Source organism: Labeo rohita, chromosome 3 (assembly GCF_022985175.1).
Source record: "Labeo rohita strain BAU-BD-2019 chromosome 3, IGBB_LRoh.1.0, whole genome shotgun sequence".
Classification (NCBI taxonomy): Eukaryota; Metazoa; Chordata; class Actinopteri; order Cypriniformes; family Cyprinidae; genus Labeo; species Labeo rohita.
In genome coordinates, this window is record NC_066871.1 from 45,911,808 (window position 1) to 45,933,917 (window position 22,110).

General features: G+C 35.6%; 2 protein-coding genes and 1 long non-coding RNA gene across 3 annotated transcripts in view; 2 read left to right on the forward strand and 1 right to left on the reverse strand.

Moving 5' to 3' along the window:
* The window catches only part of LOC127158513 (uncharacterized), a 34,316-nt gene extending 20,678 nt beyond the window's left edge, over positions 1-13,638 (forward strand). Inside the window, exons 3-5 of the long non-coding RNA XR_007826173.1 lie at positions 8,803-8,890; positions 10,201-10,344; positions 13,337-13,638. This is a non-coding gene — a long non-coding RNA (uncharacterized LOC127158513). The remainder of the gene's footprint in view (positions 1-8,802; positions 8,891-10,200; positions 10,345-13,336) is intronic.
* Positions 2,966-12,919, reverse strand: kcnj4 (potassium inwardly rectifying channel subfamily J member 4). Its single transcript, XM_051101583.1, is given in 4 exon segments — positions 2,966-4,030; positions 4,032-4,557; positions 9,156-9,312; positions 12,253-12,919. Coding segments are annotated over 3 exon segments (1,509 nt in total). The 5' UTR covers positions 9,179-9,312; positions 12,253-12,919; the 3' UTR covers positions 2,966-3,070.
* Positions 13,639-17,857: 4,219 nt separating the features above from the next.
* Positions 17,858-22,072, forward strand: kdelr3 (KDEL endoplasmic reticulum protein retention receptor 3). The gene is made up of 5 exons (XM_051101591.1): positions 17,858-18,211; positions 18,615-18,715; positions 20,216-20,374; positions 20,448-20,700; positions 21,436-22,072. Exons 1-5 carry the CDS (start codon positions 18,121-18,123, stop codon positions 21,477-21,479), a joined length of 648 nt encoding a protein of 215 aa, XP_050957548.1. The 5' UTR covers positions 17,858-18,120; the 3' UTR covers positions 21,480-22,072.
* The last annotated feature ends 38 nt before the right edge of the window (positions 22,073-22,110 follow it).

The following is a 22,110-nucleotide window of genomic DNA, read 5'->3' on the forward strand; positions in this document are numbered from 1 at the left end:
AAGTCAGAATTGTAAGAGATGAAATGAGAACTGAAAGAAAAAAGTCTGAATTGTGAGATCTAAAATCAGAATTGCAAGAAAGGCTGAATTGCTAGCTTTAGTGTCATAATTGCAAGATTTAAACCCAGAATTGTGAGAAAGTCTGAACTGCAAGCTTTAAACTCAGAATTGCAAGGTTTAAACTCAGAATTGCAAGAAAAAAGCCTGAATTGTGAGATTTAAACTCAGAATTGTGAGAGAGTAAACTTAGAACGTCATGATTGTGAGATATAAACTCAGAATTGTGAGAGAGTCTGAATTGTGTTTTAAAAGTCTGTCATTAAACCTCATAATTGCAAGATTTAACACCAGAATTGCAAGGTTTAAACTCAGAATTGTGAGAAAAAAGCCTGAATTGCGAGATTTAAACTCAGAATTGTGAGAGAGTCTGAATTGCGAGCTTTAACGTCATAATTGTGAGATATAAAATCAGAATTGCGAGATTTAAACTCAGAATTGCAAAAAAGTCTGAATTGCGACCTTAAACCTCATAATTGCAAGATTTAACTCCAGAATTGCAAGGTTTAAACTCAGAATTGCAAGAAAAAAGCCTGAATTGCGAGATTTAAACTCAGAATTGTGAGAAAGTCTGAACTGCAAGCTTTAAACTCAGAATTGCAAGAAAAAAGCCTGAATTCTGAGATTTAAACTTAGAATTGTGAGAGAGTCTGAATTGCAAGGTTTAACTTCATAATTGTGAGATTTAAACTCAGAATTGTGAGATTTAAACTCAGAATTGTGAGAGAGTCTGAACTGAGAGCTTTAACGTCATAATTGCGAGGTTTAAACCCAGAATTGCAAGAAATAAACTCAGAATTGCAAGAAAGACTGAATTGCAAGATTTAACTCCAGAATTGCAAGGTTTAAACTCAGAATTGTGAGAAGGTCTGAATTGCGAGCTTTAACCTCAGAATTGCTAGATATAAACACTTTTTATTTTGTGGTGGAAACAACAGAATTGTGATATTTAAACTGTGAATTGTAAAAAAGTCTGAATTAAAAAAATTAAACTCAGAATTTAGAATTTTTTATTTTGTGTGAAACAACAGAAGTGTGATATTTAAACTTGTGAGGATAGAAACGTCTAAATTTTTACAAAATTAGTATTTTTTTTTAGTGAGATACAAAAGTCTGAATTGTGTATCATTTTAGTAATATTAAATCATGATTTCTCTAAAAACTTTTTTTAACACTAGAAAGCTGATGAACCGTTGAGGTTGTTTCACCAGGATGGAAATTAATTTTCCATCACAGTTTTCACAGCTTTCATCTTTCCATCCCCCCAAACATTCAAAGAAATGACACAGCTGGAAAAAAAAATCTATTTAAATAGAACTTTAAATTATAGAATTTGACTTAAAACTATGTAATCAATGTTGCTTTTGCATTCAAGTTTTCAAAACCCGTCTTTTGTTGAACTCACAGTTACAATTTGGAGACTATAAAAAGTAGATCTGGTAGTTTAATCTAGACCTGCACACACATTTCAGTCAGCTTATTGCACTGAAGTGACCGGATGAACTCTAAGTATTTTGTGTTAATCAACATTTATGAAGCACATGAATCCATTTGTCTGAAGACCTGAACAGAGAGAAACATCAGTCTGTCCTGAGCTCGACTCCTTTGGTGATGTTATTTGTGCTTCACTTGTTTCAGTCTTCTTGGCATCTTAGTCTTATTTTCTGTCATAAGCGTCACTGAGGATGCATTTAATCTCCACTGGAAGCCTCATCAATGACCATTTATGTGACATGACATGAGGTCATGACCTTTAGGGTCACGTGTTCCTTGAGGCCAAACACACCCACTTCCTCCTTTGGGAAGACTGCGATGAGCAAAGTACAAAACCAATGCAGGCAAGGCGATTGATTTATATATAAATAATAAATGTATTTATTCATATAAATAAGTCATTAATATAGTCATTTATTTAAATACATGTATTATTTATATGCAAATGTATTACTTACATTAAGTATATTTATTTATACAAGTAAATTATTTATGTTTATATAATAAATTTATATAAATGAATACTTTTAGATTTATAAATGAATATTTATTTAAAATATACTTGTATAAATAAAAAAATTATGTAAATGTAATGCATTTAAATAAATATGTATGCACTGTAAAAATAACTTTTAAAAAGTTGTTTCAACTTGAAAAAAAATTTTAACATTCGTGCTGCCTTAACTCAAATATCCACGTTTTCATGTAGTACAACTTAAAATTTCATGTTGATTAAACTAAAATTTTAAGGCAGCATGAACACTTACTTTTTTGTGTTGAAACAACTGTTTTTTTTTAAAGTTGTTTTTGTTGTTTTTTTACAGTGTGTAATTTTGCTGTCAAATGATTAATTGCAATTAATCACATCCAAAATAAAAGTTTTTGTTTGCATAATATATGTTTGTATGTGTGTTTTTAGTATATAAACAACATATTTTTCTTAAATATATACATGTATTTGTGTGTATTTATATATGCATAATAAATATACACATAACACACACATATTATGTAAACTAAAACTAATTTTGCAATTAATTGTTTGACAGCATGAATTTGTAAATATTTGTTTACATAAATACATATGCATATATAAATAATAAATGTATTTATTTTATATAAATGTATTTAAATAAATATAATGCAATTTATGTAACTGAATACATTTATTATTTATACAAAAATATATTATTTATATATTTATTTATGCAAGTAAATTTATTCAGATTATATTTATATAATGCATTTATACAAATAATACAAATAAATGTAAAAATACATTTGAATAATTTACTTGAATAAATATTTATATCAGTCTATATTTATGTATAAATAACATGTATTTTTATAAATGTGATATTTACATAATACATTTATATAAATAAATACATTATATTTATTTCTATAAATTAATTTTATTACTTAAGCATAAGACATTTAACTACTTAAAATATTTATATAACTATACATTTATATATAAATAAATGTATTTAAATAAATGCATTTACTTGTGTGAACGTCATATCTCGGACTCGCTCTTGTAAGTCATGGGGTCAAGTGGTATTGCAGTCTGCAGAATGTCAAACTCAATCTGATTGTCCATGTCTAATACGCAAAGCATGTTGTTTCCGGACGTCATTGTGGCCGAATCCTGAAACATTTTCTGGAAGTCTGTGGGGGTGACCACCAGCTCGTTTCGCGGCCGCTCTTCCTCTTCCTCTCCGCAGCACAGCGCCACCTCGTTCTCATAGCAGAAGGCGCTGGGCGAGTGCGGCGGGAGGAGCGTTGGCGCCCGGCTGCGCCTGTCCGGCGTCACGGAGCGGGATGACCCGGATGAACGGCGCCCAGTCAGTTCGCTCAGCTCCTTAGCACTGCAGGCTGGCGTCGAGGGAACCTCGTAGGTTTTGTGGAAGTGCGCGTAATCGACCTGGTAGCGGTCACGGTCCTCAAAGATGACCGGCTCGAAGCGGTGACCCCATAGGATCTCGCGGGAAAGGTACGAGCTACGCGCTTGCGTGGTCATGGCTGTCGCCTCCACCATTCCCTCTAGGATCACTACGATCTCAAAATCGTCAGATTCAAGATCTGCACGACTCATTCCCCACAGCGGCGAGTCCTCATCGATTTCGTGCATGATTACTAGTGGCGATACCAGGAATAGGCGGTCTGTACCTTCGTCGTAGCCCACGTTCAAATCAGTCTGTTCCAGCGGGATAAACTCGCCCTCCGCCGTCACATAGGGTCGGATGAGCTGCGCGCGGACGTGGGCTTCAACAATGTGGCTCCGCCGAAGGTTCCCGACGCGCCACATTAAACACAGCTTCCCGTCACGCAATGCAATCACTGCGTTGTGCGAAAACAGCAAGGTTTGGTTCCGCTTCTTCGGACGTGCCATTTTGGCCATAATGGTGCCAATCATGAAAGAGTCAATGATGCATCCAAGGATTGACTGCACCACCACCGTTGCAATCGCTACAGGGACACTCTTCGGTCACGCAGCGCCAGCCGTAACCAATGGTGGTTTGGGTCTCTATTGAGAACAGGAACGCTCCGACGAAACCCTCAACGTGCAGCAAACACGGTTTCCATGGCTTTCCACTACTTCCGCGATCTTTATCGAAGTCTCCATGCACTAAAGACACACTATAGAAGATCAAGCCAAACACAAGCCAGGAGACCAAGAAGGTGAAGCAGAAGATCATCAGCAGGTACCGCCAGCGGATGTCCACACACGTCGTGAAGATGTCCGCCAGGTACCGCCGCGGCTTGTCGTCCATGTTGGCGAAGACCACGTTGCACTGGCCATTCTTCTTAACGAAGCGGCTCCGCAGCTGGCCGCGGCCAGATGTGGAGATCTTCCCGTTGAAGCCGGTCCTCATCACTGTCGATGCCATGCTTGGACCCTCTTCTCCTCCAGGAGAGTGAAGCCGACTGGAGCCGTGGCCGTTGTGGAGGCCGAGGGTGGAGATCTTCAGTCCTTCCTCATCAGGAGACACGATGCTGTACCTGAAAGAGACAACAGAAGAGTTTGTGGTCAGAAAACAGGTCTTCAGATATATACACACTACCGTTCAAAAGTTTGGGGTCAGTAAGACTTGCAATAGTCTTTAAAGTATCTTTATGCTTTGTTTGTTTGTTTTATTATTATTATTATTATTTTTATTATTACTATTATTATTTTTTTTTTACCTGAATTAAATGAACCTTGAGCTAAACAATTATAGTTATAAATATTTTGAATTCACCTTTTTTTCAAGTTTTAATAATAATAATCATAATTTTAGTTTTTTTGTCCTTTTTTATATTACTATTTAGGTTTTGTTTTATATATTTTCACTTTTCTTTTTAATTTTATTTACATTTTTAGTAATTGTATATGCTTTTATCTTCTTTTTATAGTATTGTTTAGAATAAATTATTTGTATTACAGTTTTATTTTTTTATTTATAAAAGCTAATATATATATATATATATATATAGTTATTAATATTTAGAGTCTAAATATTAAATATTAAAATTAAGCTATTAATTTTCAGTTTTTACTTAATTTTTTTTTTTTAAAGCTGCTTTTTACAGCAGAATTTAAATTTCTTTTATAATTAATGAATTTTGCTACACTGTTATTTGCCGTTTTATTTCTGTGAAGCTGCTTTGAAACTATCTGTATTGTATAAAGCAGCGTATGAATAAATAAAGGTGTGAAATGTGAGTTTTTGAGCTGCAGGAGGACAGGTGAAGCGCTGTAATCTGATTGGAGCGTTTGTTCTTTCCAGTGACCGCTCTAAAGGACACACACTCACTCCAGATAAACCATGAGTCACTAATGCGTCTCTCTGCAGAAACACATAGATGGAACCTGCTGATCAACCTCCCAAACCTTTACTGAAGGTTCTGTCATTGGGATCAGGACCGTATGTTTCTCCATTGTTTCCCTGTCCCTCTTTCAGATTTTTGTGTGTGAAGGTATGAGGGCCTCAGGTGTGCCCTCATGTGGGATTATGAGTGAAGGCCAGTCATTTAGCCATATCAGGATTGCGGTCAGTGAAGGTTTAGGGATTATAACCTGAGCTCTGTCTCTCTCACACACTAATAAGCAAATAAATAAACAGGATGCCAGAGTTACTGGCTCTCAATCATCTGCTGATGTTTGGTGGAGCACATGAGTGGCAGTACATGTCTGAGCCAGTGAAACATCACATCATGAAACAGTATTTTCAAGCATCGCTGTTAGTGTTTCTAGTGTACTGAACAAAAGAAGTGTAAAAATCTGTGGCTGTTGAATAACATGACGTTTATTATTTTAAGCTTTTTCTTAACCTCAGTCATTTAGGGCAAGACACTACAGGTGAATAAAACAGAAAAATTGTATTGCAAGTTAAATATCCAAATGAGGCATTATCTAGTTGAATGTACACAAATTAGCTTATATTTCTATAATGTAAATCTGAAAATTAAATAAAACCAAGTTCAAAATTGTTGTTTGATTTTGTTGACATATTAGAGTTAAAGGTTTTTATAGAGGGGATTTTGGGTTTTCTTTTTGTCACTCAAATAAATCAGAAAATACTGTTTAACAGCCAAAATAATAATAATATTTTGCCATGTTTTCAGGAATAAACTGCTATATAAATCAGTATGAATGCTATATAAACAAACCCCTCAGTAAAAGCCTTCAGAATATAGATAGTAAAACTGTAAAATTTGGTGTATGTAAGTTCTGCTGAAGTGGAGAAACAAACGTAGTCTATAAAAATATGCATTTTTACCATACTTTTAGAAATAAAGTTTTGATATACAGTATTATTCACACTGATTTTATATGAACAAATCCCTTAGTAAAAACCTTCAGAATATATAGAGGAATAAATCTGCTAAGTGTGGTTTATGCAAGTGGTGATGAAGTGGAGACAAAAACTTATTTTGAAAAAACAGCCTGAAATCTACAGACGCAAATATATAAAGTGCAATAATAAAAACAGCCGAATGACATATGAACAAAGCCTTCAGTATAATCCTTCAGACTACAGAGAGGAATACATCTGTAAAGTCTGATGTATGTAAGTGCTGCTGAATGGAGAAAAAAACTCATTATAAGAAATCAGACTAAAATCTGTGCGCAAATATATAAAGTGCAATAATAAAAACAGGGAATGATATATGAACAAATCCCTCAGTAAAGTGTTTCAGAAGACAATTATAAAATTGTTAAATTTGGGGTATGTACGTACTGCTGAAGTGGAGAAACAAACTTACAGTCTATGAAGATATGCATGTTTTAAGGGGGGGGAAATGTTATATAAATCAGCGTGAATGATCTATGGACAAACCCCTCAGTTAAATCCTTCAGAATATACAGAGGAATAAAACTGCTAAGTTTTTTGTGTGTTAGTGCTGCTGGAGCGGAGATAAAAGCTCATTTTGAGGAAAAAGCTGGAAATCTACAGATGTAAATATATAAAGTCAATAATAAAACCAGCCGAATGACATTTGAACAAAACCTTCAGTTTAATCCTTCAGAATATAGAGAGGAATAAATCTGTAAAGTTTTGTGTATGTAAGTGCTGCTGAATGGAGAAAAAAACTTATTATAAGAAATCAGACTGAAATATATATGTAAATGTATAAACTGCAGTAATGAAAACAGGGAATGAAATATGAACAAACCCCTCAATAAAATCCTTCAGAATATAGAGAGGATTAAAACTGTTAAGTTTGGTGTATGTAAGTACTGCTGAAGTAGAGAAACAAATGTACAGTCTATAAACATATGCACTTTTACAATGTTTTGGGGAATAAAATGCTATATACATCAGTGTGAATGATATATAAACAAATCCCTCAGTAAAAGCCTTCAAAATATAACAAGGAGTAAAACTGCTAAGTTTGATGTATATTAGTGCTGCTGAAGTGGAGATAAAAACTCATTTTGTGGAAACAGCTTGAAATCTAGATGCAGATATAAAAAGTGCAATAATAAAACCAGACAAGACATATAAACAAACCCTTCAGTATAATCTGTCAGACTATAGAGAGGAATACATTTGTAAAGTTTTGTGTATATAAGTGCTGCTGAATGGAGAAAAAACTCATTATAAAAAAAAAAAACTTACTGAAATCTATACGCAAATATGTAAAGTACAATAATAAAACAGGGAATGATATATGAATGAACCCCTCTTTAAAATCTATAAAATCTTCCTGTCTATATTCTTCAGAATATAGACAGGAACAAAAAACTGTTAAGATTGGTGTATGTAAGTGCTGCTGAAGTGAAGAAACAAACTTACAGTCTGTAAACCTATGCATTTTTACCATGTTTTTGAAATTAAATGTTATATAAATCAGTGTGGATGATCTATGGACAAACCCCTCAGTTAAATCCTTAAGAATATACAGAGGAATAAATCTGCTAAGTTTTTTGTATGTTAGTGCTGCTGGAGCGGAGATAAAAGCTCATTTTAAGGAAAAAGCCAGAAATCTACAGATTCAAATATATAAAGTCAATAATAAAACTAGACGAATGACATTTGAACAAACCCTTCAGTATAATCCTTCAGAATATAGAGAGGAATAAATCTGTAAAGTTTGGTGTATGTAAGAATGCTGAATGGAGAAAAAACTCTATAAGAAATCAGACTGAAATCTATGTGCAAATATATAAAGTGCAGTAATAAAAACAGGGAATAAAATATATGAACAAACCCTTCAGAAAAATCCTTCAAAATATAAAGAGGAATAAAACTGTTTGTATTGAGATTTACGCAAATACATTAAGTACAACAAACATGGTTTCTTTCCACTAATCTGAAAGAAGACATGATATGGAAGCAAAATAGTCCATAGTCTTGCCTTAAAGAGCAAGATGTTGCCCATCCTCATCCTCTTTAATTGCTCTAAAATGGTCTTGTTCTAGAGAAGCAGCATTAAATGTGCATTATTTGACTCTGAGAGTTCAGACTGATTCATGAACCAGCTGAGAAAATGACCACAGACTTTTGAGCTGAACCCCATAGTTCTACATTTGGCAGCATTTTACAATTTATTCCACAGATTAAATGGATATTTAACACAAAATTATCATCATTTACTCTTCCTTATTTCATTCCAATTCTGAACGACAATCGTTGTGAATATTGGGAATCAAACAAACAGCACTGAAACCAATTGACTTTCATGGTATAAACAAAAAAATCTTGAAATTATTTCTGTGAACTAATCGTTTAAAAAACTAATCATTTCATTACCCCTCAGGTGTGTGGTGTTACTGTGATGAAAGAACCAAAGACTTCAGTAACCGAACATGAACACCATCAGATGTTCATAGGGCTCTTGCTGATGGGTAAAACCTCTTTATGCTTTATTATTTGATATTTGTTATGTGTCTGTCAATATTTGTATTTGTCTTGTGTATCACTGCTGCTTTTGAGTCAAAAGACAAACATAGCTCAAAACTCTCATAAAAGAGACACAAATTACATCACATATACTAACTCATCCAAATGTGTTTTATAATATTAAAAATAATCAAAATTGAGTAAACTATGCACATTTTGTGCCATATTTTGACCCATAAACATGAATGCTCCCACACATTCTGCTCTTACCTGTTGGCTCTGTTGGTTCCCATGCTGTATTTGATCTTCAGCTTGTGTGTGTGTGTGGGCTGTGTTCTTCAGTGACACGACAGAACAGTGTTCTCCGTTTACCCGGAAAGATTTGGGATTGGCATCCTAACACACCTGACACACTGCACGTCACACACTGCAGACACAGAAAAACAGAAAAATGTCAGTCTTGATGCTGTGCTGAAAGTTCAGCTGATGTGATGTGGACAGAAACTATATTTGTGTTCTGGTTTGGATGCTGTGATCTGGGTCAAAGCAGCTGTTAAAATAGCCCAAAAACACTCACTCAGATGTAGGCTAACGGCCATCACTAATTTGCATGTTCTCCAAATGTCCACTTCTATCTTTAGACTTTACATGCTAAATAAGTTTCATTTGGCACATGCTATATTAGGTGTTGATTCAAACTGAAATAGATTCGACATGAGTGAATTATGCTGAAACAATTTTGGAACAACTTTATTTTTAGAAATCAACTTAAAAGTAAGTAATTACGTGCAGTTTGTTGGTTAAACGTAATTTAATTAAAGCTGTCATAAGTCAAAAAGATGTTAGGCTCTTCCTGTTACATTTTGTACGCTGTGTATTTGTTGTGTATTTTTTATCGTGTTTACTATTGCTTCTTGACACTGTAAATGACAATGAAATGATCTGATTATGTCTGAAGGGCAGTTTTCTGTGTTTCGTCATCATGGTCTCATTACAGACATCAATCACACACGCACCTCCTCTAAGCTACTGTTTGAAAAGATTAGTATGTCTTGTGATGAATTGTAAATTTAACTGACATATTAAATAGTTTGAGGATAGAGTGGGATTGTGGGAGATGCAGACGTCAACAGAACAGACGCATGTGACTCAATAACTGCTCTTTACAATGAAAATGGACTTAACCTTTGTTACACAACATAAACGCATGCACAGATAATCCCTGATTGCCTGTGTATGTGAAGGAGATGTTTCTTTCTTAATTCCTAATCCAGTAAATGATCTGAATAATCTCCTCATCTCTCATTTTTAACAGTGATATAAAGCAGATCCAGAGAAATGAGCCCTGAAGATCCTGTGCAGTAATCTGAGACGTCCATCCGTCTGTGTGTGTGTGTGTGTTGTGTGTTTGTGTGGGATTAATATGACTAAAGCATACACACACAGACACTGACAGAAGGTGAGTTCAGACTCAAGCAGATTTAATATTATGTATTTACTATTCCTTATGATGAAGCTCTTAATGTGCTTCACTAAGAATATGTCAGAAGAATTTGAAGAAATCATGATTTTGTTGAATTTTATTTTCTCATAAGTCCCAACAAGTATTTCTTCACCTCTGTCACAGTTTTTTTTTTCCATGTTTGATGTCATTTATTAGATCAAGTGTCTGTATATCAAAGGCTGCAGGATTGTTCTCTATAACAACTGGTGTTTTGCTGATGTTTGCATCTATGCATTTAGCAGACATTTTTATCTAAAGTGACTTACACTGCTTTCATGGTATGCATTTATTCAGTTCATCTGTGGGAATTGAACCCATGACCTTGTTGGCATTGATGGTGCCATGATCTACTGTTTATAGTTCCACACATTAACATAACACGCCAATGACAAAGTTACACAATACTTTTGTCACCTTAAACATCTATTGTTATAGCATTAGTTCTAGCAGATTTAGATTTATTTAGTTTGTGGATGTTTCTTCACAATAAATTATACTATCACAATAAGAGTGTATTATGTCATTGTACTATGTGTTCATTTATAAAAAGTGCTTTGTATGGGTCAAAATCAGGATTTTAAAGATCAGTTTCCATGAAGATATTTTGTAAAATTCCTACCGTAAATATATAAAAATGTAATTTTTGATTAGTAATATGCATTGCTAAGAACTTTGTTTGGACAAATTTAAAAGTGATTTTCTCAATATTTAGATTTTTTTGCACCCTCAGTCTCAGATTCCAGATTTTCAAATATTGTCCTATCCTAACAGATCATACATCAATGGAAAGCTTATTTATTCAGCTTTCAGATAGTGTAAAATGTAAAATTTTAAAAATGGACCCTTATGACTGGTTTTGTGGTCCAGGGTCACATATACAGTGGTACTGAATGATTAACATATTCATATGCCGCAGTATTTCCTGTGTGTAAATATAATGGCTTTAGCTGGTATCCAAACTATAACTACAGCAAAACCGTGGTACATTTCTGTAAGTGTGGAAACATTTTGTCTTTGTCAGTGCATTAAGTGCATTAAGCTCTTATTGATCAGGGGAATCAAATGAAGTCACGCGGCAGATTCTCCAGCACATTTAGCGCTTTCCACTGGAAACTGGCCGAGACACGCTCCAGCGCTGCAAACGAGCTGCGCCACAGAACTCCAGTTTCGCGCGCTTGTAGTTTAAACGGCTTTGTCGGTTATTACTAGAGTGTTCTGAAGAAAACAGTGTAAAATTCATTAGAAAACTTTTAATTATTTCGAACTGACCGCAGAGGTTTCATCATGCAGCAGATGTTCGTCTCAAATCTGCGGGATTGAGACTGTGACATAAAATATGACGCGCAGGTACGTTTCCGCGCGCGCGGTAAATCCGGTAAAGCTCCAGATGCGGCGCGCGATCAGTGCGTGATCTCAAACAGAGAATAATCTCTTTTCATTACAACATCAAGTTTCTTTTCTCTGTTTCAGCCGCATTTGTCCTCCCCTCATCTGCCCATCCGCCATCGATTTGATCTTTGCTTCAGTTCTTTAAATCTGTATATTGTCACATTGTATTACAAATAAAAGTTATAAATTATAGCCTAGTTATTTTAAGAAATTTAAAACGTACATCAGGTAAACTATAATTTATAACATTGATTTGTGTTTCAACATGACTCCCATTTAGAAAGAAGAAGAATTAGCGTATCATCATATTGTCGTAAATTACGCAGATTGTTTGACCATATATATACAGCGACATAGCCGGTATAATAATTTCTCATGAATGTTGTATGGAAATAAACTAGGGGGAAAAAACTTTGCTAGCGATTAAGACATTTATATTGTATTACACACAAGAATATAAAAAGAATTACTTACCTTTGTAAAGCAAATATCTAATCTGTAAACGTTTTCCTGTAATTTGTCTTCTGCTCGCGGTCAGAAGACAAATTGGTGTTTTGGCGTTAAGCGCGCACTTTCTTTTTGTCTATTCTCCGAACACACCCATCTTTAACACGACATTACCATCGGCGTGTCTTTCTAATTCATGTTTTCTTGTAGTTTTCGCAGGTTAATCCCTCCGGTCTCTCCGCTTTGACTTCACTCACGCGGTAATCTCCGAGCGCGCGCGCGCTCTCCTCCTCATCCTCGCGGTCTCGCGCTCATGTGGGTGACCGGCGGATAACGGAGGAGGAGGAGGAGAAAGATGTGAGCCTGTCACTGCGATTATATTCACTTCAGATTGATGTCAAGTGAAATTCCGTCCAAATTAGTCCAGACATGATGGATATAAGAACGCGCTCTTGTGTTCACGGCCAGTGATCGACATTGATGAGTTGTCCTGAATGAATTATCTTTGTTTTTGCTTCTATCTGTGGGATAACAGACTTTTCATCGTTTTCATTTTCTTCAGCGTCACAGATTTTCTGCTATTCTTAGAAGAAACGATTCCCTCTTCCTCCTCTTGTCAAAATATTTTAGCGTCCAAACCCAAATGTTCTCCCGCATCTCTTTCTGTCTCCTCTGGGTAGCATGTTCATCCTCTGGGTGTTCGTAACTCTCTCAAACCTGATTCAAATTCAAAAAGAATATGACCACAACCACCAACACACTTTTAAAAATAAGAGTTTCAATAGTGAAATAAGAGTGATGCAAGCGAGAACTAGCCCATTCAGTGAACCGTTCTTAAAATAACATTTTAGAGCATTTTCATTATTTTAAGAACCTTTATTCACTGTAAAACCTTAAAGATTCCAAGGATGTTGAAGGTTCTTATATGGAACCATCAATGCCAATAAAGAACCTATTTTTAACATCCTACAGAAATGAGAAATTCCAATCGATCAGATCATTTACAAGCACAAAACTGCACAGGTTCACCACAACTTCCAACTGTGAATGTCTGTGAAGGCTGGTTTCATGACCTCTGATCTGTATTTCTGTCCTGATTATTTCATTTTAGAGATTTGAGAGCGGCCACTGCATGGTTTCTATGGAGACGTGCGGTTGTTGTGCAAGCTCTTATTTTCGGTGGTGGAGGCCTGGATGAGGAGGTGGGGAAATCTGAGCATATGACAGCCGTGGAGTGACAGTAGGAGTGTGTGTGGGAGAAAACACAGAGAGAGAGATACAAGCTGAAATGAGAGGAGGAGTGAGGCAGGATTCTGTTAGGACATTATGATGGAAAGAGGCCGTACTGGAAGACAAACAAATAATGCTATTGTTTTATCATTGCACAATACTGAAATACCCAAAACAACTCTAATCTTTATGGATCCTATATAAATAGATAGATAGATAGATAGATAGATAGATAGATAGATATATATATAGATAGATAGATAGATAGATGATATATATAACTCTTAAAAAATTATTTATATTAAATGATTTTATCATTTTATCATAATGATTTTATCATAACCATTGCTCTGCAAAATTTCACAAGTGAAACCCACTCATTTCCGTAACAGAACAGTGTAGGCCAGGGCTGTCCAAACTCAGTCCTGGAAGGGTGGTGTCCTGCAGAGTTTAGCTCCAACTTGCTTTAACACACATGCCGGGAAGTTTCTAGTATGCCTAGTAAGAACTTGATTTAGGTGTGTTTAGTTGGGGTTGGAGCTAAACTCTGCAGGACACTGGCCCTCCAGGGACAAGTTTGGACACTCCTGGTGTAGGCAAATATGCAGAAATATATGTTCAGTGAATATTTGTTGTCATTAGGAAACCAAGTGATTAGGAATAGCATAATAATGAATTAAAATATAACAGACAGTTGTACATCATAAACTTTAATAAGTTGAATAAATTGTTCATATTAAGGATGTAACTATATCAAAATCTCACAATATTTTTATTGTACTATTTAAAAAAAGACAAATGAAGAATTGGAAAAAAAAAAATAAAGACTTTTATGTTAGAATAAGCAGTGTTACTTTTACAAGTTACTTTTAAAAGTAATGCATTACATTATTGCGTTACTCCCTAAATAAGTAACTAATTACATTACTTAACTAATGCATTACATTACTTGTGTGTTACTTTTGAATTACTTTTTGACACACCAAAAGTAAAATGAACATGCTTCAGGCTGAAGGAAATGTAAATTCACATCTGTGTAGTAGAATGCGGGAGAAGAAAGGTCAGCACTCATTTTCAGTGTAAAAAAAAAAAAAAAGAACACAACAAATGTTATGTTTATCTAAAGTCATTTTTGCTTATTGGTTGAACTGGATAATCAAAGTACAGCAGAAAAGACACTGGTTAATAAAATGGGATAAAATACAAGGATATTTGTGTTAATATTTAATTGTTGCAGGTTTGCTCCATATTCTGAGTTTGCATTTCACAGTTTACAGTTATTCTTTAAATAAATAATCTGTTTTTGTACAAGAAGATGGTGCAAACCTAGTCACATTTAGTCTAAAACTAAAGTAAACATCATGTTTACACCATGCACACAATGCACACATTTGCTCTTGATTTCTCTCAAGATGGGGACAGAGTCAATAAATGGGAAAAATAAACTTAAAAAACTTAAAATAAGGTTGCATTACTTATTTGAAAAAGTAAATATATTTTCTTGTAATTTTAAAAGTAATGCATTACTTTACTAGTTACCTGAAAAAGTAATCTGATTACATAACTTGTAACTGATTACCTGTAATGCATTACAACACTAGAATAAGAAGTTTAAATATATTTTAAAAAGTACACTTTTTGCCAGGAATGCTTATCGTTTCACATCGTCATGTTACCATGATATTTCAGACAGTTTTGCTGTCACAATATTAATAATATAGTTACATTCCTAGTTCATTTTTTGATAGGCTATATAACATCCCGCCCATGCAGAAGAGACTCAAACAGAGAGACAGGTGATCCTCTCTGACTCAAACGGGACGCGACCCAAAACCTCAATACCACACACAAACACACACACAGACAAACACACAGGGTCGATGGTGGCAGCATGAGGTCAGAGGGTGAAGGACACAGTGTTCAGAAATAAACTTAAAGCATTTCCACTTTCATATGAGAGAGAAAACTGAACGTGACAGGAAATACGCGATCATTTTATTCCATCTTTAATCATTTTCGCATCGTCAGTCATTCCATCATAAGTTCCTTTTGTTTCTATAAACATGAAGGCAACCTTCAGATCACATCTGCTCCTCAAACATGTCTTAAATTACTGTGAGAAAGACGGTGACAAGCACAAGAGAAGAGAGTGATTGTTAGAGGCCAGACTTGTGTGTGTGTGTATTAATAGCCTGTAATCGCCTCTGGGCGGCCTGATAAATTCCCACGACCTCTGATGGACACCATTGTCTCCCTCCATCTCTCAGTTTTCCAGGTTTTTCTCTCCCATTATCAACTATCAGCCTGCCTGAATCACGAACACGCCGCTGTTCTCTCTTTCTCTCTCTCGACCAGTGAACTTTCTCTCTTTCCACTGGTTCAGTAGCTTGTCGGGCGCGTTGTGGCCATTCGTTCAGTCGTGTGGAAACTCTCGTTTTCTGCTGTTTTGCACACTATACTGCTGTGTTTCGCGGTTATGTAAGGAAAAAAATCTTTGCTAACTTCCTAATTTGATCGCGAATGGTTGACTGCTCTGTCACACTGACTTTACATGCAACACTCAACCCATTCGATGCGTTTAAACAGACCTGAATCGCTGAAAATGAACCCACTTTGCTGGGAGATCACAGATGAGCAACACATTGTCGCTTAATGTGAAATAATGGCCAGTTAAACCACTTTTATCTCAAACAAACTAGCTATCAGGCTAGTTATCACCTCTTGAGCACACGTCATTAATAAAATAAATAATACTATTGACCATTTAACGTTACCAAATAGCCTACTTTAAAGTTTTTACAGTGTTTTAGTTCCTGTATGAACTGTAAATGAATAAATAATTTCAAATGTCAGGATCTGGAATGTATATGTGATTATCTTCTGTTTGTGTAGTGCAGGTGCCCAACCCTGTTCCTGGACTTCAACCTTCCTGGAGAGTTTAGCTCCAGGCCTGATCAAACACACTTGTCTGTAATTATCAAGCGCTCCAGATCCTGATTAGTTGGTTCAGGTGTCTTTGATGAAGTTTGGAGCTGAAGCTAGATCTCCAGGAACAGGGTTGAGCACCCCTGGTGTAGTGTGTCCTGTGTTATGTCATATAAAGGATGTTTAGTGAGTGCATTGTGTGTTTTTCATCTGTCATCAGTATTTGTGAGAGTACTGCCCTCTAGAGGAAAACACTTGTAGAGTCACTCAACGAGTTAACTTTATACCACTGTCTCACTTTTTATTTTTTGCTTGTCTAGTATTACTATTTTTTTTAAAAAAATTAATTCAAATCAATTCGAATTTATTTGTATAACGCTTTCACGATACATATCGTTGCAAAGCAACTTTACACCAAATTAAAGTTTTTACAATACATGTAGTAGTAGCTTACTTGTGATGACTATGTCAAGTTGATGTGCATATGGCAGAGATGTGTGGTAAAGATCAATTAACAACATAATCATACAGACAAAGAACACTATAAATTAGTAACAGAATGCTGTAGTGCTGTATGTTTTTAGGGTTGGCATCATCTCTTCTTAAGTGTTCTGGATCCAGACTGGAGCTTGTGAATTCCTAGGCAGAAACAGAGAACAAATAGGAACATAAAATTAACATAAAATAATTATAGGAAATTAAACTTGCTGATTGCTATATGATTGACTGCTGCACTTTTATTTAATTGTACTAACTCTTCAGTATTGCTATTTTGCCTATCCATCTTGATTTTACTTTAAATGCCATATTTTGCATTATTCACATTAAACTGCAATTGCTTGACAGTGTAAATCTACAACCTCAGTGAGGGAGAGATAGATTTATAAGCTGTGATTTGAATGTAGCCAAAGCAGTGGATGTGGTCTGTTTTACAGCAGTTTTCCATCTAAAGTCATAAAACAGCAAGCTAAAATAGGCCTTCATCTACAAATTACATGATCTGTACAAACAAATAATTTTGCATCTGTTATGGTAGAAATAGAAGTTTGATGAGCCAAAATGTTATTAAAAGTACAAAAGTTTATTTACTTTAAAAAATCTAAATAAATCATCTCAGTACTGAACCGGTGAGTAAATCATATAGGCTACTACTACAATGCAACAACATACAATTTTTCACATGAATTTGCAGTGCTGTCTTTATAGTCATTTCAGCAGCGCTGTAGATATAATTGCTTTTATAATTCACTATCAGACATGTAACATTTCTGCATTTTAATATCTGAGTGCATAGTCAGTTTGGTGTTCGTCGGTTTTGGAGGTAATGGGTGAGATAGACGTTTCCACACCCTAACCCTACCCGCCCTATCCTAACCCTAACTCCACCCATTAGTTCACACAGAGGTGGAGCTGGCCTCGAGCAGCTGGAGGCGCGGCGAGTGAGCAGTACTTGGGTTTTTTTGGCTGACGCATTTCCTGGTCGCGCGGACCGTCAGCCACGTCACCGACAAGCGGCGCGAGCGCACAGTCCAGCGTAGACCATCAGAGGGTTGCAGTAAATTATCAAGGATACTATTAGGGATATCTACTAAAATTCATAAGAGGTTTACGCTAAAAACTGGGCGACGGGCACGCGCTAAGCAGCAGAAAGAAAGAGTCTTTTATTTCTGCAGGACGAGCATCTGATCTGAGAACAGCTGCAAAACTCTTTAAATCCAGCGCTGATTACTGATCGATAACATGAATATTTTCCGACTGTCTGGAGATATTTGTCATCTGGTCGCCATCATTATTCTGTTCCTGAAGATCTGGAGATCAAAATCATGCGCAGGTACATGCAGAAACTCATATATGCATACCAGAGTGATTAAAACTACTGATTTCATGTTATTTTCATCTAGTTGAGCCTATAAAGCGTTAATGTGCGCACTGGTGATTTCAGAACGTGAATGAGGAGCAGAACCGGAGTGGATCTTCTTTAGAATTTATTCACACATGAAAACGCTTTAAACACTTTACACTCATGACTGTCGGGATGTAATTAATGCTATGCGTTTGCTCACGAGTTTTTATTGTTTACGTGGCAGCTGGTTGTGTGACCCACATGGCATTCCTTTAAGGTTCTTCAGGTGTTCTTCAGGTTCCTTGAGGAACTCAAGATTCTCTTTTGGCATCTGAGTCTGTTGAGGGCTGTTCAGTTCTGTTCTTAAGTTGTGTGTGTGTGTGTGTTTCAGGTATTTCTGGGAAGTCTCAGGTGCTGTTTGCACTGGTCTTCACCACCAGATATCTGGACCTGTTCACATCCTTCATCTCCATCTACAACACTGTCATGAAGGTAAAGTTCATGAAAGCCAATTTTATGCGACATAAGAAACAATAAAATTATTTGGTAAACTATAATTCTGAAATAAAAGCTATAATTAGACATAATAGAAAGTCGAAATTATAGATACTAAGTCAAAATTATTACATTCCAAAAATTTTACTTTTGAGATAAAAGTCAAAATTATGACATACTGAATCATTATTATGAAAACAAAAAAACAATGACATTCAAAACTTTTAGATTCAATTTCAGGAAATTCAGAAAAAAATACAAATTCAGAATTTATATAAAGTAAAAATTATAAGATGCCATGTATAATTATGAGATAAAAGCTCAAAATTATTGAGTAGTAAGTCTTACTTATGTTAAGACTTAAATTACAAGTTTAAATTACAACTAAATCATAATTATAAAATAAAAAGTCAAAATTATGACAAAAACAATAACAGACAAAACTATGAGATAAAAAGACAATTATGACATTGTCATTATGAGATTAAAAAGTTAAAATGATGAGATACAAAGTCAAAATGATGACATACTGTGTCATAATTATGATATAAAAAAATCTAAATTGAGTCATAATTATAATAAAAACACTGACATTCAAAACTATGAAATAAAATTCATATTTTATTTAAAGTCAAAATTATAAGATACCAATTATAATTATGAGATAAAAAATCAAAATTATGGAGTCCTAAGTACTTATTATGAGACTAAAAATGTGAAATTTAGATAAAATCATAACTACAGTCATAATTATGAAAAAATTCTAAATTATGACATACAAATGCATCATTGTGAAAGTCATTTCACTAAGTCACTATAGCAAAAACTATGAGATAAGAAAGTCATAATTATGAGATAAATCAAAATTAAGATATAATTATTATTACATTATAATGATGAGTTTATGAAAGCTGAAACCTGAGATAATAATTATGACTTTTAATTACTTAATAACAATGTCCAAACAATGGCAAAAAAAAAAAATAAAAAGCCATAATCAAGACAAAAAAAAAAGTTTTAAAAATGATGACATCATAATTGTAACATTTTTATTGGTATTTTAATTCCAATGTTTTGTCTCATAAAAATATCTTTTGCCAATTTCAACTTTGTGCATCATAATTTTAGTATCTTAATGTCTATTTTTTATGACTTATGATTTGCCACAGCTTCCATGAAAGACAAAAACACACATCTGATCTTGAAACTGTTGTTATAGTTCTGCAGATTGAAGACTGATTTGCTATTATAGCACATCCACTGAAAGCATTTATTATTGTATGTTTAAACTCATGCAAAACTTACGGCAAAGCTGTAGGACAAATGTGCATGATGAACCCACAACTAGTTTCCTGAAGCTGACAAACCACAAACACTAAAATAATGTTCCTGCAGCTCAACTAGTAAAACAGGGTGCTTGCAACAGCAGGTCATGGGTTTGAATCCCAGGGAAAGTCACTGCACCTGACAGATTTGTGATTGTGATCTGTCTTTCAGGTGGTTTATCTGGTCCTGGCGTATGCCACCGTCAGTCTCATCTACCTCCGCTTCAGGAAAACGTATGACTCTGAGAGCGACTCGTTCCGTGTGGAGTTCTTGCTGGTGCCGGTGGCTGGTCTGTCGTTCCTGGAGAACTACGCCTTCACGCCGCTGGAGGTCAGAGCTCGATGCCGAGCATTTTAGATGTTAAGATGAAACATTGTCATGACAGATCTCTGTGTTTGTGTAGATTCTGTGGACGTTTTCCATCTATCTGGAGTCGGTGGCCATCTTGCCGCAGCTCTTCATGATCACTAAGACGGGCGAGGCCGAATCCATCACCACACACTACCTGTTCTTCCTGGGCCTGTATCGCATGCTATACCTCGGTAACTGGGTGTGGCGCTATCATGTAGAGGGATTCTTCGACCAGATTGCCGTGGTGTCAGGCGTCGTCCAAACCATCTTCTATTGTGATTTCTTCTATTTGTACTTCACCAGAGGTCAGCAGACATCTCACAACTTTGATCTTATAGTTTTTTATGATTAAAAGATAAGTTATTGACCAATGTTATCTATCTATCTATCTATCTATCTGTCTGTCTATCCATCTAACCATCTATCCATCCCTCCATCTGTATGTTCATTGTTCTATCCATCCATCCGTTTGTCCGTCTGTATCCATCTGTCTGCCTGTCTGTCCATCTCTCTATCTGTCCATCTGCCTGTTTGTCTGTCTGTTTGTCCATCTATCTCTCCATCCTTTTATGTCCATCTGTCAATTTGTCCATCCGTCAATCTGTCTATCTGTCTGCCTGTCTGTCCATCTATCCATCTATCTTTCTGTCTGTCTGTCTGTCCATCCATTTGTCCATCCATTTGTCTGTTTGTCTGCCTGTCTATCCGTCCATCCATCCTTCCATCCATCAATCCATCTTTGTCCATCCATATGTTTGTCTGTCTATCCATCTATCTGTTTTTCTCTGTCCATCTATCTGTCCCTTTATCTGTTCATTAATCTGTCCATCCTTCTGTTGTTCCCATCTGTATATCTGTCTATCCATCCCTTTTTTCTGTTTGTCAATCTGTCCATCTGTCTATCTGTCCATTCATATGTTTGTCTGTCCATCCGTCTGTCTTTCCTTCTGTCTACCTGGCCATCCATCCGTTTGTCTCTCTCTGTCTCTCTATCTATCTGTCTATATGTCTATCTTCTATCTCTCTGTCTGTTTTTGCAGTGCTGAGAGGAAGTGGAAAGATGTCTTTGCCAATGCCGGTGTGAGTTGTTGGATCAGGCCCCGCCCCCCATTAGGCCACATCCAGTCATGACATCATCACCGGCCACCACTGTAGCTCTTGTGGTTGAGCTGCATGTGTGGCTGGTGTAATCGTGCCTTACAGTGATCAGATCTGCTGGACGTGTTTCGTCTTTGATGCCTTAATGTGTTTCTCTTCATAAAGACAATGTGCCGAGGGTGTGTGTGTGTGTGTGTGTGTTTTATATATATGTGTGTGTGTGTGTCTGTGTGTATGTGAGAAACACTCCACATTCTGTAGTTCATAGTTTGCTTTTCTTGTTTATTCTCATAGTCTTTTTTTTTTCCCTGTAGTACACAATTTTGTTGTTTATGACCAACTACAAATTGTTTTTTATTCTGTAAAGGGACGTTTGTTTTGGGATCTTTGAGTGTTTTTGTGCCAATATACCCGTGAAGATCATGAATGATTGTATGAACCACATTTCAGTCTGAGAAAGACATTAGCAGATGTCTGGCAATAGCATAATGATTTTTAATGAGCTTATATGAAGATGGACAGTTTTATCTGCCCTGGTTTTTATAAGGCATGTCAATAAAGAGTTTTCATCTCTGTGGAGCAAAGGCTTGTATTCTTGAGGAAGAATGAGCACAGAA